Here is a 16,491-nt window from a genome sequence, read left to right as displayed (position 1 = left end):
TAAGTGAGAAAGATGTAAATTGGAGGTTTAATTTTGGGTGAGACTTGAGAGAGAAATATGACTTTGATATAAATTTTATAAATAAAAATAACAAAATTTTCAAAAGTCTTCGAAAAAAAAGGTCTTTACAAAACCTAATTACATGCAAAATTACATGTAATTAGTTTATCAAATCTTAACAACTAACATTTCATTAACCATTTGTGGAACTTAGTAAGCTAGATATTTACATCTCATGTAGTCACTTATCCCACTAATGTTGGTGGGATTATCCAACAAAATGTTGGATTTTTTCTCTAACTTTAGTCCAAAGGCAATATGGTCATTTGACCATTCAAGTCAATTGCAACTTTAACTTTTTCAAGTCAAAAGTCAACATTTTGATTTTTTACCATTTTATCCATCTTGACTAATTCTGACCTCCCAAGCATGAATTTGCATTCATTTTTTCGAAATTCAAATCTCATTTGAATATAAAGCTGATCAAAGTTTTGACTTTTTAAAACTTTAACCATTCCCATCAATTTCGAGCTTCCGAATATGAATATGCTTTTATATTTTTAATAATAAATCATATTTAAACATAAAGCTTTATCTCAAACTGATAACAGCTGGATATATCACATATATTCGTTGGTTTCTCTCTTTACCTAATTCAAACAATTTGAATTATTCCATCATATTGTCCTAAGTTAATTCTATATAAGCTAGTAGGGAAAATCTAATGGACCTATAGATCATGGGCTCCAACGATCTGAAATTAACTGGCTAAACCCTTTTAGACCGAGCTAATTAACCTTCGTTAACTAATAGGTCATTCCACTAAAGCCCCATAGTTGCACTCCACTCACTATAGATATATTTGTATCTATCTTATATAACGATGATTTGTAAGTTAATCCTTGACAGGTTGTTCATAACTTCGGTTATCCATTATTGAACAATTAATTTAAGGTCCAACTTATAAATTGAATCCATCTTGGACTAATGAGAGAGTGAGGCTCTTTGTTCAAGACTTGGTTTCAGTTCTTAAGGGAACAACCTATCTACTAACCCTAAAGTGGATAAGAGTAAATTCTGTCTCGCACCCTATCTCAGAGCTATCCACTCGATCATACCTCTAAAATGGGAGGCTTATTAAGCATAGGGTTGTTGAGCTACCCTCACCTATGTAGATCTAAGGATAATTTCGTGTGAACCATAGTTAACTCAAGATTAAAATTAAATTATCTAGGTTATCAATAATCAAAATAGTCAATTTTATACCATCAACAGTATTATAATTTAAAAGTGATTATTTCATGAGTTCAATATTATATAAACTCTTTACATATGATGCCCCTACTTCCACTTATCTACGTGAATGATTCAAGATCACATTTTTTGTACTAACTATAAAGCGAGTACAACTATAGTATCACTAGAATAAGGCGTCCAACCTTATTTATATGCTATAGACTGTTTGTACTATATATCGAAACTTGATCCACGTTACATTTTTCACCTTTTCAATGAGCCTATTTTAAGATGTTAAAACTAAGCTTTTTAAGAAATTATACTTTCAACGTTGACTTTGAAAATGTTTTTAAGAGGCAAGTCACCAAATAAAAACATACAAACAGTATGAGTTGCAAGATATACTGATAAGAGTTTCATGATCACTTTATCACAAGATAAAAAATGTCTAAACAGAGAGTTTGAATGCAGTTAAAAGCCTTTCTTGTTGAATTATGGTTTAAAAGAATTTTGAGAGCTTTTCATAAAAAAATCTTCAACCCTCCAACAATTTGAAATGGCTCCGCCTGGTGCTATCTACCCAAATCTTTTGGAAAGCTTTCTATTCAAGACATTTGTCTAAACTGAAGAGCTTTTATCTCATAAACTTATTTGATACTTTGGTGCTATTGTTATTTTTCATTTTACTCATTATTTGTTTTGTTTCTTTGTGTTTTTTAGCATTAGATTTCTTTTCATTATATTAATGAAGAGTTATGTTTCCTAGATTAAAAAAATGTCAAAACAAGTTGAAGGAAAAAATAGAAACAAAAGCAAAATGGTAAACAAAACAAAAGGAATAAATGGGAAAAAAATCGAATCAAATACATTAAGAACAGACTGAATCTCGACTACTAAATTTATGACAAAAACCAAATATGACGGTGATGGTTAACAACTTTGTAGTTTTTCCCATGAACCAAACATAGAAAATAACTGATGGTTACACCCAATGAAATTACTTTCTAGCCCTTTAAACTTTGCGAAGATTCCCACCTGGCCTTTGATGTTTACCACCAGTGTTCTCCCTCAAGACAACCAAAGCCTCCTATTTCTATTCACCAACTTTTCTTTCTTATAATGTATATAAAGAGAACCATTATTCTCTCTATAACCAATGCATGCTTAAAATTCACATTAATCACCCAAATCTCTTGCTCTCTGTGTTTAAAAGAATAAAGGGGGTTTTATTCAAATAGTGGGAAGATCTGGATTGAAGCAGCACCAGCCCCCATTGATTGCCCATCAAAAGCCTTCAATTTCTCCAAAGTTGGAGACTACTTTAGAGGATGACTCTCACGTCCTCCCGGCTAAGATCAATTTTCTTTTTCCTGTTTTACTTTCTTTGTTTGTTTACTTTTCCCTGCATAAACAGTTGATTCAATAAATACAGTTAGATTAGCGCTCTCTTTTTTCCGAGTGTGGTACAGTGGTAATTGCAATTACATCTCAAACTTTCCATTAAAAAAATTGGACCTCGAAGTCTCAAACTTATACAATTGTACAATTTCTACTATGTAAGTTTAGTGGTCTAATTTTAACATTGTATATATTTAAGTGTGAAATTGTAATTGACACCCTTCTTTAGGGGTGCCTTTTACAATTAAAAAAATCCACAGCATTTCTCAAACAGAATAGAACGTGATGGATTCTGTTCATATATCGACAACTTATTTCAAATCCGAGACAGATTCTTCTTCTAATCAACTTGGGAGAAGATGAAAATATATAAAAGCAGGCAGTCACATAACCTGTCTAATTATTTTCTGTTTTCCCACTCTAAATTCTAAATAGTTCATGCATTAATTAGTAAAATTTCTTATTAAAAAATGGAAATTGCAAAGGATTATAGTACAGTAACATCCTGGAACAGAAGATATCTATAAGGTTACACAGTTACAAAGAAACACAAATGAAAAAAAATGCTTGCCTTACGCAGAAATGATTTTCCTCTAAGGTAAAAAGAATTACCTTTTTTTTTTTCAATTGAGGAAGCAACATCTTTCAACTCCCTAATTTGAACGCATCGACAAAGAGGCCTAAGCACACACCAGCTTTCCAATAGTTAACCATCACAATAAATGATTTCAACCTCCTAGTTAATAGAGGTGGAGGCTTCCTGTACATGAGTATACCAATCCATTCAATAGCAGCAACCACCACACCAGCAACCAAAACATCCCAATCACCCGTCTGTCCAAGAATTGTAGCAAGTGCATTCGCTGTGTAGAAACCCAAAAGAAGCAAAAATATCTTTGTAGGGAAGTTTTTTCTTGCTGAGTTCAGTTTTTCCAGCAACTGTCTGGCACCTGAACTAACTAGCCTGCCTAATCGAGTACGACCCAGATTGGACTCATCACCATCATCGACATTGTCTCCCCCACCACTACTAGATACCCCACCTGTATCTAATGCAAAGGCTATTTTGTTGACATGTCTACTTGTCTGGAAACTGTTACAAGTAACATCACAAACAGTGTTCATAACAGCATTAGTAAATAAACTTCCTTTCATACGAAACCGAGCTTTTGTTGAGAAAACTGAAAGAATGCACAAGAAGATACAAAAGAACAAATTCACATAAAGAGTCCAAGTCCCAACCAGTGTTTCTTAAACGTCAACCCACAAGAAAACGCAATAGTCTTCAGGGCTCAATGCAATAGTTTTTAGGGCTCAACGCAATAGTTTTCTGCGAGGCACACTATATATAAACGTACTACATTAATGAGAGAGCTTGGTTAAAGTGGACGTATAGGAAAAAAAAGCCCTCTAAACACAAGAAATTTTGCATTTGGGTTTACTAAATTTGATCTTTTTAGTTAATAAAGAAAAATAAAACCCCAATTATTACTTTTATTATAAATAATGAAAAGGCCCAAGGCCCAGGGCTTTGAGCCATGGGGCTTCACAAAAGGCGTGCACCTAAGCTGTGCCTTATTTCATGAGCCTGCTTTTTCAAACCAAGGTGCTAAACTTTAGCCTTGAGAGTTAAGCCTAGGCGCGCTCCAAGCGGGCTTTTTGAAACATTGGTCCTAACAATAATTAGGAGAGCCGGCTCCAATTACAAACAAAGAGTGCATACACCCGTACAGATGCTTTAAACCTAGCGACGCTCAGACCTCCACCCAAGATCTTTCAATCTCTCTAAAGAACTAATATTCCTCTCTAGTGCTCAATATAGTATAAGCAGTCATCTAATTACCCAAGGATTCAACAATTAAAATGGAAATATACGCAAGAAAAATAGCCCAGGCCTCTTAACAAGGCGTAATACAAGTTTAAAAATTCCACGCGAACCTTTTTCGAGGAAAAGGTGCAGATTTCAGGAGAAAGCTTGAACTGTGTCCATTAAAGATAGCCTCATAGCCCCAGTAGTGGATTAGGCAGGGCATATTAGTAAGACATGATCCTTGAGGGCTATAATTTGCTGTTGTCAATAATCTGGAGTGCAATATTACTGCACGCATCTGGAAGATGCCCACTTCCATACTCACATTGCCATTTGTTAGACAATCTACAATCAAAAGAGACAGCTTCTATACTGAAAACTAAAATCAACATTTGTTCAATCTACAAATCTTTCCACAAATCTAAACATTAATGGATGAGTGTGATTTATTAACATTCGAATAACATCTTGCATACTCATTCCAAACTTTATAATTCACTCCAAACATACATTTAACTTATAACAAAAACTCCATACTGCACGACTTACCCAACTCGCGGTTTGATCCAAAACTACTTCAAAACTTCAATCAAGTAACCCAACCCGAACATAGACCACCGCCAAGAATTGTAAACTTAATTTAAAGCATCCTTAACATTCCAAACGACCCTCAAACCTCAAAGACAAATACTTACCCACATCTTGCCGAAACCGGTCCCGAACTTGCTGGACAGTAACTAACAACAATTCTGATATTCAATCTAAAATCGAAAAACAATGGGTGTCAATATACTGAGACTATCAGTTAACAGGCATTCTTGATACCTCAAAAACATCTTTTCAACTAATACAAAAACTCACCCAAACGAAATTCCGGAGAAGACCGCAAGAACGAAGGTGGAGGCACTGGACGCCAAGAAGAGGCGTAGCAATGACCGCGGCGAACAGCAGACCCGAGAGGGATGATGGCCAAGATCGGTGGGCGGCGCCTAACTTATCGGACCAACGTGGGCGGCGGTGGCGAGTGGTCGAACGGCGGCCAACGGCGACGGAGGGGCTGTCGGTTGGAGATTTCTGCAAATGGCTGTGAGAGAGAGGTAGACATGAGGGGGTGGCGACTGCGGGGTACCTTTATCCTTTTCTGTTTTTTTTTTTTTTTTTTTCTCTAAAAAAGAAAATTATTTTAAATGATATAGTTACGGTGAATTAATGAAGGGCAAACTTTTATTGATATAACAAAATACAAGGACTGTATAACAAGTCCACTAAGGGTAATGATATAGTTTCATATTTGGCTTTACTATTTTATAACGATTTTTCAAAACTGATACTTCTTCTTCCTGATTTTTTAACTATCGTTTTCGTATTCATCTTGTTTTTTATATATCTTTCATTTTGATCATTCTTTGTCTTATTTATAATTTTCGACAACATTCTTTCTCATATTCATCATCTTCGATAACATCGTTCCTCTTCTTGTCATCTTGGACAATCAAGATTGTCTATATATTACTCTGTCAATATCGTCTTAGTGATTTTGGTTTCGGTGAGTATTCTAAATATTGTTTTTGTTTGAACTCCTTAGTTGATTATAAAATTTCGTTCAGAATTATATATTTCCACATCAAGATAGAATATTTAAATCTTAGTGTAAGACATTCTGTATTTCGTTGTGAAGATCGTTAGTTTTAAGATTTTGATGATCATTTACGTCGAACTAAAAATTTATATTTCAGTATGAATGTCGCTTTTTGTTGTTTGTAAGAATTTTAAAGTTCTTTTTCATTTCAAATGTTCAGAACTTCAATTACTGTAAGATTTCTATATTTCATTATGAAGATCGATAGTTTGAAGTTTTTCACGATAATTTTCATTGAATTATCTGATCGTTTACCTCTATCAACATGATCGTTTATCTATATAGACACAATTGTTTTCCTATATGAACACGATCGTTTATCTGTATGAACACAATCATTTTCAATATTAAATATGATCAGCGTGTTTAAACGATCGTGTACCTAAGTCAACACAATCGTTTAATTTATTCTATACGATCGTTTACTTTATTTTATACAATCGTTTAGCATTGTCAAATGATCGTTTAGCATTTATTATCTTTTTTGCACGATCGTCTATTTATTTTTGCATTGTATTTATTTTTATCTTTTTGTACATTTTATTCTGCGATATATGTCTATCTATTTCTTTCTATCACCATTAAATACTTACTTATATTTTTTTTTCTTTTTTTTTACAGATTACAATGTCTATTCCTATTGTTGTTTTCTATGGAGGTCAATGGAATGACTGTAATGTTTACGAGAATTACTTAGTGTTTGAAATTTTGGTAGATATTCGAATCAGCTTTAATTCTTTGGTTGCTTTGACATGTGAACAAATTGAATTGGATGAATCAGTAGAATTATCTGTTTTACTTGATTTTCATAAAAGTAATGTTCAAACTGTGGTGCCAATAAAAATAGACAATGATGTTGCTTGGTATTTAGTTTTTGAAAGATGCAATTAGTAGACATCCATTAGTTGTCCATGTAAGTGTTAATTGTTTGGAACTGTCATCTTCTTCTAGTAGTGTGCGGGAGAATGTTGATATGTCACTGAGTATATGTTCTTCTTCTTCTATTTCAAATGATGAAGTTATAAGAGATATCTCTTATTATTCTGATTTGAAGGAAAAAAAAAGTTTATTTGAAAATAAAGAAGTGCTTTCAAAGTATTTTTGCATAACTTTTGCATAGTAGAAGTGAAAAACAACTTTCAATTTAAGACTACAATATCAAATTTGAGGTTTTTTTAGATTTCTGCAAGAAGGCTACAAATGATATATTAGAGTATCTCGTTATAAGAACAGTGATTTGTGGATGCTACGAAAATACATTTCTGACCATGATTGTTCATTGAGTATTGCCCAAAGTTCTCACATGCATGCTTCTTCAATAGTAATTGATAGTTGTTTGATAGATGATTTTAGGTCATGTCTACTGATCGTTCCATTCCAAAAGAGATTGTTCATAAGGTTCGTACAAATCTTGGAGTTAATATAAGTTACCAAAAAGCTTGGAGGGCGAAACAACATATAGTAAAGATATTAAAATTAAAAGTGACAATTGAATTGTATGCATCAATTTTAAGATTTTTTGATAAATTGGTTGAATTATCTAACATAGGTACAATCAGTCTTGTATACGAAATTTAAATTCATTTGCAGATAGATGTGGATAGACTAATATCATAGCCTATCTAGATAGACAAATATCACAGTTTATCTAGATAGACAAATATTAGCATCTATCACATTCTTTCTGTTCTTTTTTGTTTCTGTTGATAGAAATATTTTGTAATTATTATAGGTACATGCACTGCTTTAGAAATGGATGATAGTGGTCATTTCAAGTTTTGATTTATGGCTTTTGGTGCATCAATTGAGGGGTGGAAATATTGTAGACCTATTATTTATGTTGATGGGACATTTTTGAAGTGTAAGTTTGGAGACATCCTATTAACAGCCTTATCACAAGATGGTAACAATCAAATCTTTCCTCTTGCTTTCGTCATTATAGATTCTGAAAATGATGTATGATGGACATGGTTTTTGAAGAAGATACGAGGTAGTTTTCTAGAGCAAGCTAATTTAGTCATTGTTTCTGATAGGCATCTTAGCATCCTTAAAGGAGTTTTAAGAGTGTTTCCTAATGTTGGGAATTGTATTTGCACAAAACATCTTTTAAGTAACTTGAAACTCCATTTTAAAGATCCACTACTTGATAAATATTTCTTTAGTTGTGCTTATACCTAAACCGTCGATGAATTTGAGTACCACATGAGATGCATGAAGTCCGTTTGTCCAAATACCATAGATTATCTTAGTAGTGTTGGCTTTGAGAAGTGGTCTAGGACATATTCACATAGACGAAGGTATAGAATGATGACATCAAATTGTGTAAAAAATGTAAATTCAGTGTTTAAAGACATTAGAGAACTACCTGTAGCTACGATGCTTGGTTCAATTAGGGATGTATTAAAGAAATTCCTTGTGCGCATGCTTTTTCTATTCTACGAATGTTTAATTTAGATACCTATTCTTATGTATCTGAGTTTTATTATAGAGAAATGCTATCAGCAACATACAGTGGTTGTATTAAACCTGTTGGAACTTATTTAGATTGGAGAGTTGAAGATTCTGTCATGAAAACATTACCTTCAGTCTTTAAACGGCACTAGAAGACCAAGAAAACAAAGAATTCCATCTGTTAGGGAATTTAGTAGTTCAACTAGATGTTCCAACTATAATTGTAAAGGGCATAGTAGTAGGACTTGTAAGCAAGGTTTGAACAATTAATGAAAATGTGTGATCTTTTTCTTTCATTCTAATACATAATAGTATGTATAAATATATGACATTAAAGTTGGTGAATGACTACAAAGATGATGAAGATTTAATAACATGATCTTTTAGATTTAGTTAAGAGATCGTTTACACTTTACTAAACAATTGTGTGATGTGCACCATACAATCATTTTGGCTTGATAATTGTACGTTTAAATATAGTTAGGAGATCGTTTTAACTTAAGTTTGTGGTGGTCTATGATGTATTACATGATCGTTTAGATTTGTCGTAAAATACGCGATCGTTTAAACTTTATTGTGGTATATATACACGATCGCTTGAAGCTACATACACGATCTTTTATATTTCTGTACACGATCATTTCTATATATTTATAAAAAAATTTTCTAAAAACAATCTAAACAAATACAAACATTCAATTAAAAGGTGATTAAAATTAAAAAGTAAAAATTGTATATGTACATCAACCCAAACAAACATTTGATTTGCCAATAGAATTTATTTGCCCAAAATTCTATTATATATTGTTGTCTAAACAGTTTCATGTTTTGCATAATTAGATAATTACGATTTGTATTTGTTACAAGACATTCAATAAATTTAACACAAAAAATCCCGCAATCTAATGAAGCGCCTTATTGCAATGTGGTATTCGATCTTAATATTGGCCAAGGGCCATACTTGAAACGCTTTATTTGCTCATGTAATCCAATAGCAATTTCCAGTGAGGGGATGCATCGTGCAAGCATTGCAAAAGCTTCATCAACAAGTTATTGTTGAACATAGTTTGGCATAGAGTCAAACACATAGATTTTGCATTTCTTTATGTTAGCTGCAATAGTCATCTAGTGTTCTTTTATGTTGATGCAGCAATCACGTAGTTGCCACCCTACTTTATCTGGGATTGCACCAATAACTAAATTAAAATAGTAATCAAAATCATTTTCCCACCATAAAGCTATGTGTGCAGTTGTGTGTTAGTCCATTTAACCTTCTTATTGTTTGGTGTCAGCACAAGATCTTCAAAAAGTCGTTGATTAATTGTGGGTTCTTTGTTGATGCCAGACTTGAAGAACAAATAAAAAAGTTTTGGCCAAAATATAATTATGTAGTTTAATTTCTATACAAAAAAAAGTTTAAAGAAGAATAACTAACCATAAATGACGAATCTACTACTGCAAAATTATAGCTGCAAAGATGCTTTTTTTGTAACATCTTATTCTGCACGTTATACAATAACAAATTCATGTTCTACAAAAAGTCAAACGATCGTTTAGTAAATACAAGTGATCTCATAGCACATACAAGCGATAACTTATCAAAATTCAAGCCATCGCCTAACAAATACAAGTGATCGTTTACAACATTCTTTTCAAAACTAAGTGATCATATACAACATTTTTTTAGTGCTTAGCCAATTAAGGGATCATGTATTATATATAAATGAATGTTTAGTTAAATAAAGAATCTTGTAGTCGATTGTGTAGTTGTATATATAAACTAAATTTTTTTGGAAAGAATACTTACGTCTCCTAGTATCCATGTGTTTTGTTCAAGCGTTTTGAAAAATTCATTCTTTCTGAATGAGAACACTATTGTCCTCTCTTCATTATTTATTTTTCTAGATCTCTTTCAAGTTAAGTATGCTTTCCACAATGTTGGATCCACTGATCACAAGGGATTATATTTATCTATGTTCCGCAATTTGACATCTGGGATAGGTAATGTAGGTTTTGATATGACTTTAGTAGGTTGTATAGGTGGATTAACTTGTTGAACATACACTTTTTCATATTCTGTTTTACTTAGCTTCCTTCTCTTTATTGGTGTACGTTGTTCCTTCATTTCCTAGAATACATAATGTTAAATTAGAAAGAAAAAACAATTTATGCAAAGGACTATAGAGTTCTTATATATACATACCAATAGAGATTCTAAGTCAATTGTTAAACTTTGTTTCTCAGTTACTGGTTCATTTTCTTTTTGTATCTCAACCGAAGTAACTACTTCATCTTCTTTTCTTTTTTGTATTTACTACAATGCATGATATTAGATAAGAAACAAACTGTTAATTCAAAGGACTACACAGAGATACTGGTTGAGATTCTTCATTTACAACTAAAATAGATGGTGGCACTTCATGAGTTTTCAAAATTTGTTCCTTAGGTATATATACCAATGGAACTAATGCAAGATCTTTGACAGTACTTGATGGTAGCATCTCACAAATTAGAAGTAGTTGACTCATAAGTGGAAGACTAGTAATCATTTATGGCATGTCCTTTTCTTTTTTACTTTGAAGATTCATATTATCTGGTATATACCTTATAGTTAATAGCAAGTCTGCATCTCTGCCCTCTATGCTAATATCACTACACTACAACAAATAGGCCTTTTTATAGCTATTCAATATGACCTTTTCAAAAGTAGGCTATAAAATATAAAAGACCATGACAATTAATATTAAGAAAAAAATTCAATTGAGCGCTAAAATTTTAGGGCCATTTTCTCTCCTCTTTTTAGGCGTCACTTTGAAGCTTTGCAAAACAAACTCCTTCTCATCCCCTTCATTTGGTCATGAAATTATGGTCACTTTCTCTCCTCTCCTCTCCTTCTTTGTTTTTCCCTATTTTCCCAATTATGTTCTTCTCCTAGTTATTTCATCTATTTCCCCAGTTTTGCATCTTGATGTCCCCTTCTAAATATAGTTGTAGCCATCGATTTGTCTTCTCAAGAACATGGCTGATGCTAAATGAACGAAGAGACAAATAGAAAGATGTGTGATCAGAGTAGACGAACAAATGGGATCAGTGGTTTACGACGTGAGGTTGTGCTAAACGAACGGAGAGATGAACGATCAGAGCAGATGTACAGACGGGCAGACGAACAGACGGATCTAAACGTTATTCGTGGTTTATGAATCATGAACAAATAGAGAGATAGATCTGGATGGGATCGAGACGAAGACAATAGAGTAACAGATTGGAGGTTTACTACGCTCGGATGAATAGAGAGAAATGCAGATGATGTCGTCGCCACGAGCTCCGAGGAAAAGAAGAGCTGCGGCGACTGGTACAGTGGTACATGGTTGATGGAAAAAAACATCTAGGTTAAAGTTTTAGCAAATTATTTTTTAATAATGTATTTATGAATAGGTTAAATATGTTAAGCGTCTTTCATTTCTAGTACACACTTTTTGCATCTGATGGCTTATTGTTTTCCATTATTTTATGGCAGCAAGACAAGTTTATGAAGAGGAAGTTTATGAGAAGTTCCCATTCATTGAAGTCAACTTTTCCAAATGTAAGTTTATTTGATTGGTTTAAATTTTTAGAGCATGGTATAAATAGCGTTTTTGGATAACCATATTTCAGGGTGAAAGTGAGTGTGTTTGACGATTATGTTACCCAACTACATAGCTGCTATTGAGTGTGTTTCTGTGCGTTTGTATGAGAATGCATACAATGGTAACCTTTCATTTTCATTAGTCATCAATAGAGTATAAAAACCTATACACATATCTAATTCAACAAAGTCAATATGTGATTAATTTTACGGTTTTTTTTGTTACTTAGTCAAATATCTCTCTACAATGTCTTCAAGGCATATTTAGTTTTTGATAGGAATGTTGGATATGTTCAGGTATGAATCTTCTTTTTGCATCAATCATATGTATATTAACAATTGTATTTGGTAGTGAATGGTATGTAATACTTTTAAGTGTGTAGGGGATGAGATTTTTAACTGATTTGTTGCTTCTCTATATGAGTGAAGAGGATGCATTCTGGTTGTTGGCCGAATTACTCAAAGGTGAAGTTCATGCTCCAATGGAAGGATTATATATGGTAACTCTATTCTTTTAGATTTCTCCTTTATTGTGATTAACTCTATAATAGCTTGCTATACGAAAAATTTAACAATCAAAACAAATGAATGGACATAATCTCCTTTTTGGTGCTTTATGCTTAATCAAAAAAAAAAAATTGTTTATTTTAAAGCTAAGTAGTATCTTGAAGTGACTTAAAATACGTCCTATTGGAAAGGTAAAGTCCGTAAGAATGCTCTCTATTATTTTGTTTACCTTGACCAATTAATAGTTATTCCCTTTCTTTTAAAGACAGATTGAACCAAGTATAGAAGCAATTAAACTTGCATATGTCATAACATCCAATTGAGTTGAGCTCTATTCCGTGTGCTTTCTTCTTTCTTAAGGCTAAAGGAGATGAAGAAATTGAGATTCGAGTTCATGTTAGAGTCCAAAAGAGCAAGGTAAAACTGTCAATTTATATGAACCTTTTTCTTTCCTATGATTTCTCGTTCACTTTGTACAGATAGTAGGTTCTATCATATTCATTTGAAAATATAAAATAATGAAACTGGTCAAGACTTTTTATCCCCTTCTCAATTTAAGATTTCTTGCTAGGGAAGATGATTCATAACAACTAAGGCTTGGTAGAGAGTGAATATTATTTGTTGTTATGTGCAGGTTATCATTTAATATAGAAAAGTATTAAGGAAGGGGCGATGCTTTGTTGAGTTTCCAATCTTTTCTGCAGAGCGTCAACGTCTTATTCTAAAATGGGTTTTCTACAGGTAATGAATGCCATACAAGCAAGCTGAGTTTGAAATTATCTTTAGAGATGGAGTAGGTAAACTGGTTCGTATTCTAGCCCTTGGAAAATATCGTCTATTCTCACTTCATATGTTACTCTTTTCTCTCCACAGGGTTGCATTTTAGATTGTGCTGAAATTATGGAAATTGTAGTGAAAAAGGGCTTGTGGTACAGTTACGGGGACCTGAGGTTTGTCTTGAGCTCATATTACTCGGTTTTTCAAAAAAACATTGGATTTGATTTAAATTTTACAAAACGATTTCATCATCTATTGCTTATGTTTCGATTGTCTTATCTTCATAGGCATTTCATACTTTGGAGCATTGTTTTTTGTCAACTAAAGCCCAACTTATTGTTATGCTCTTGTTTTAAACATTATTATTATTTCTTTATTTGCTACATGTTGGGACAGGGAAGAGACAAAGCTCTACAGTACTTAAAAGATAAAGTCGGGTGACGTCATCTTTCTTAAAGAAGAAATTACCAAAAGAGGCTTGAAGACATTGGTAGACATATCTTTTCAGCTTTTCTTTAATAATTATATTTTGTTTGTTTGTCAATCTTGCTTTTTTTGTTTGTATTTTAGTCATTATTAAGTATCTTTTAGATTACGAGAAGATAAGGATAGTAGGGGTCTTATCCCACCTAAATCTTATTGTAATCTTTTACATTTTCAAAAAGAAAGAAAAGATGTTAGACAAGGGTCTTGTCTTGTCGGTGATGGAAAAGAATTAAGTACTAGAGACATGCAGCAGCGAAATTTAAAGGATCATGCTTTACTCTATATGCATCTAAACGATTTAGAAGATAACATGCATCTACTAAGTGATGGACTTAAATGAAAAGTCAAAAGGTAAACGATGTTCTTACCTTTGTAGTTCTGAACTTCTTCTTTAATCCAACGCTTCTTTGCTTGAATATCACGAACAAAGGCAACCACCAAGCTGACATACTATGCTCAGAACCAAAAACGGAGTTGTGGGACTCGGTTATGCAAAGAGAATTTTATAGAGAGATGGAGAGTGAATCGTTTAGGTATTTTTCGGAGAAAACCTCATTCTTTTCTCATTCGGTAATGAGAAGTTTTATATGAAATTTACATGCAAATTTGCATGTAAATTATTTCATATCTTATCAACACCTAATCAATTCATTAACTCTTTAATGAAATTAGTGGCTTCAAATTCATAATAATTTGCCACATTTCCCATTAACCGTTAATTAATAAAGTAATTAGTCAAAAGGACATTTTGGTCATTTGACCAACTTAAGTAAAACTTTGACTTTTCTTAGTCAAAAGTCAACTTTTTGACCTTTTACTAATTTTCCCGTCTTGACTGATTCTAACTTTTCGAGTATGAATCCGTATTCATTTCTTTAAAATTTAAATCATATTTGAATATAAATCCGGTCAAAGTTCAAAATCAACATGTTGACTTTTTTACCGTTCTTTAAACTTTTAAAGATTTTAAATATGAATCAATATTCATATTTATTTAAATCATATTTAAACATAAAACTTAAAGTTTATTTCTACTGACTTATATCTTATATATATATATATATATATATATATATATATATATATATATATATATATCGGGTTCTCTCTCTTATCTTTATTCGAACAAATCGAATTACTTCAACATACTTGTTCTTAGTTGAATCCATATGAGCTAGTAGGGGAACCCAATGGACCTATAGATCATGGACTCCAACGATCCGAGATTAACTATCTAAACTCTTTTAGACCATAGTTAAACAACATTCGTTAACTAAAGAGTCATTTCACTAAAGACTCTTAGTTGCACTCCCCTCACTATAGATATATTTTTGTCCACCTGATATAACTATGATGGGTAAGTCGATCCTTCACAGGTTGTTCGTAATCTTGGCTGGGTTAAAATACCGTTTTACCCCCGAGATTACATCTTGCTCCTTAAGACCCACTGATCTACTATTGAACAATTGGTTTGAGGTCCAACCTATAAACCAGAATCCTTCTCGGACCAATGAGAAGGTGGGGCTCTTTGTTCAAGACTTGGATTCAGTCCTTAAGGAAACAACCTATCTACTATCCCAGAAGTGGGTAGGAGTGAATTCTATCTTGCACCCTATGTCCTTAGCTATCCACTTGGTCTTACCTCTGAAATGAGAGGCTTATTGGGCCAACGATGTTGAGATGCCCTCACTTATACAGATCTAAGGATACTACCGAATGAACAGAAGTTCATAGTTAGCTCAAGATTAATATCAAGTTACCTAGGTCATCATAATTGAAATAGTTAGTTTATAGTTTATGGTGTTATAACTAAAAGTGACTACTTCGTGGTTCAAGTCTTATGCAAACCATTTACATAAGATGCCCCTACTTCCATGTCTCTACATGAACGATTCAGGATTACATCGTTTGTACTAACTACAGAGCGGACCGCATCCATAGTGTTTATCCAGAATAAGGTGCCCAACCTTATTCATATACTATAGACTATTTGGGCTATTAACCTGAACTTAATCCATATTTATGTCTATACATAAAGTTCAAGTGTATTTGACAAACTCAATAAAATAGCCTCGAGACCTAAATTTATTGATTTTTAGATTACAACATTGAATAATAAATTATATTGAATCAAACAACAAAATACAAATTTTAGGACACAAATTCCAACAGTCAGTCACTCTTTTGTCTGTCTACTTTTGTAAATTATTGTTTACACATGTATGGATAAATGATAACTCGGTGGGAGATGCATTTATCTATATAAGGGCTCGTCCCTCAACCTTGAATGGTCTATTCCAAGGCTTGAATCCAAAGAAATCTACATTCATCCTTTCTTCAATTTTAGAGAAAAGGATGTAGTAAGGATTTCAGAAGATAAAATTCCGAAAAGTCTTCACTTACCGGAATATTATCTTCTGAAATCCTTACTACATCCTTTTCTCTAAAATTGAAGAAATGATGAGCGTAGATTTCTTTGGGTTCAAGCCTTGGAATAGACCAATTTTGAAGTCTATTCTCAATGCGAGACAATTGATTTTCTACCCTACTATATTTGGATAG

The 16,491-nt window shown here is 32.8% G+C and overlaps 1 protein-coding gene and 1 long non-coding RNA gene across 2 annotated transcripts; one reads left to right on the top strand and one right to left on the bottom strand.

Moving 5' to 3' along the window:
* Positions 1–2,075: 2,075 nt before the first annotated feature.
* Positions 2,076–6,350, bottom strand: LOC103487471 (ycf20-like protein). The gene is made up of 5 exons (XM_008445801.3): positions 6,339–6,350; positions 5,306–5,433; positions 5,140–5,205; positions 3,247–3,727; positions 2,076–2,638 (listed from the first exon to the last, which is right to left on the bottom strand). Exons 1-4 carry the CDS (start codon positions 6,348–6,350, stop codon positions 3,280–3,282), a joined length of 654 nt encoding a protein of 217 aa, XP_008444023.1. The 3' UTR covers positions 2,076–2,638; positions 3,247–3,279.
* Positions 6,351–11,431: 5,081 nt separating this feature from the next.
* On the top strand, positions 11,432–14,183 carry LOC127148253 (uncharacterized). Its single transcript, XR_007819115.1, has 7 exons — positions 11,432–11,923; positions 12,052–12,117; positions 12,589–12,659; positions 13,027–13,083; positions 13,301–13,407; positions 13,540–13,616; positions 13,840–14,183. It is a non-coding gene; the product is annotated as an uncharacterized LOC127148253 (long non-coding RNA).
* The last annotated feature ends 2,308 nt before the right edge of the window (positions 14,184–16,491 follow it).

This window comes from Cucumis melo, chromosome 2 (genome assembly GCF_025177605.1).
Source record: "Cucumis melo cultivar AY chromosome 2, USDA_Cmelo_AY_1.0, whole genome shotgun sequence".
In the NCBI taxonomy this organism is placed as follows: Eukaryota; Viridiplantae; Streptophyta; class Magnoliopsida; order Cucurbitales; family Cucurbitaceae; genus Cucumis; species Cucumis melo.
The sequence above is the reverse complement of the archived record's forward strand: the minus strand, read 5'-3'. Positions and strand labels throughout refer to the sequence as shown.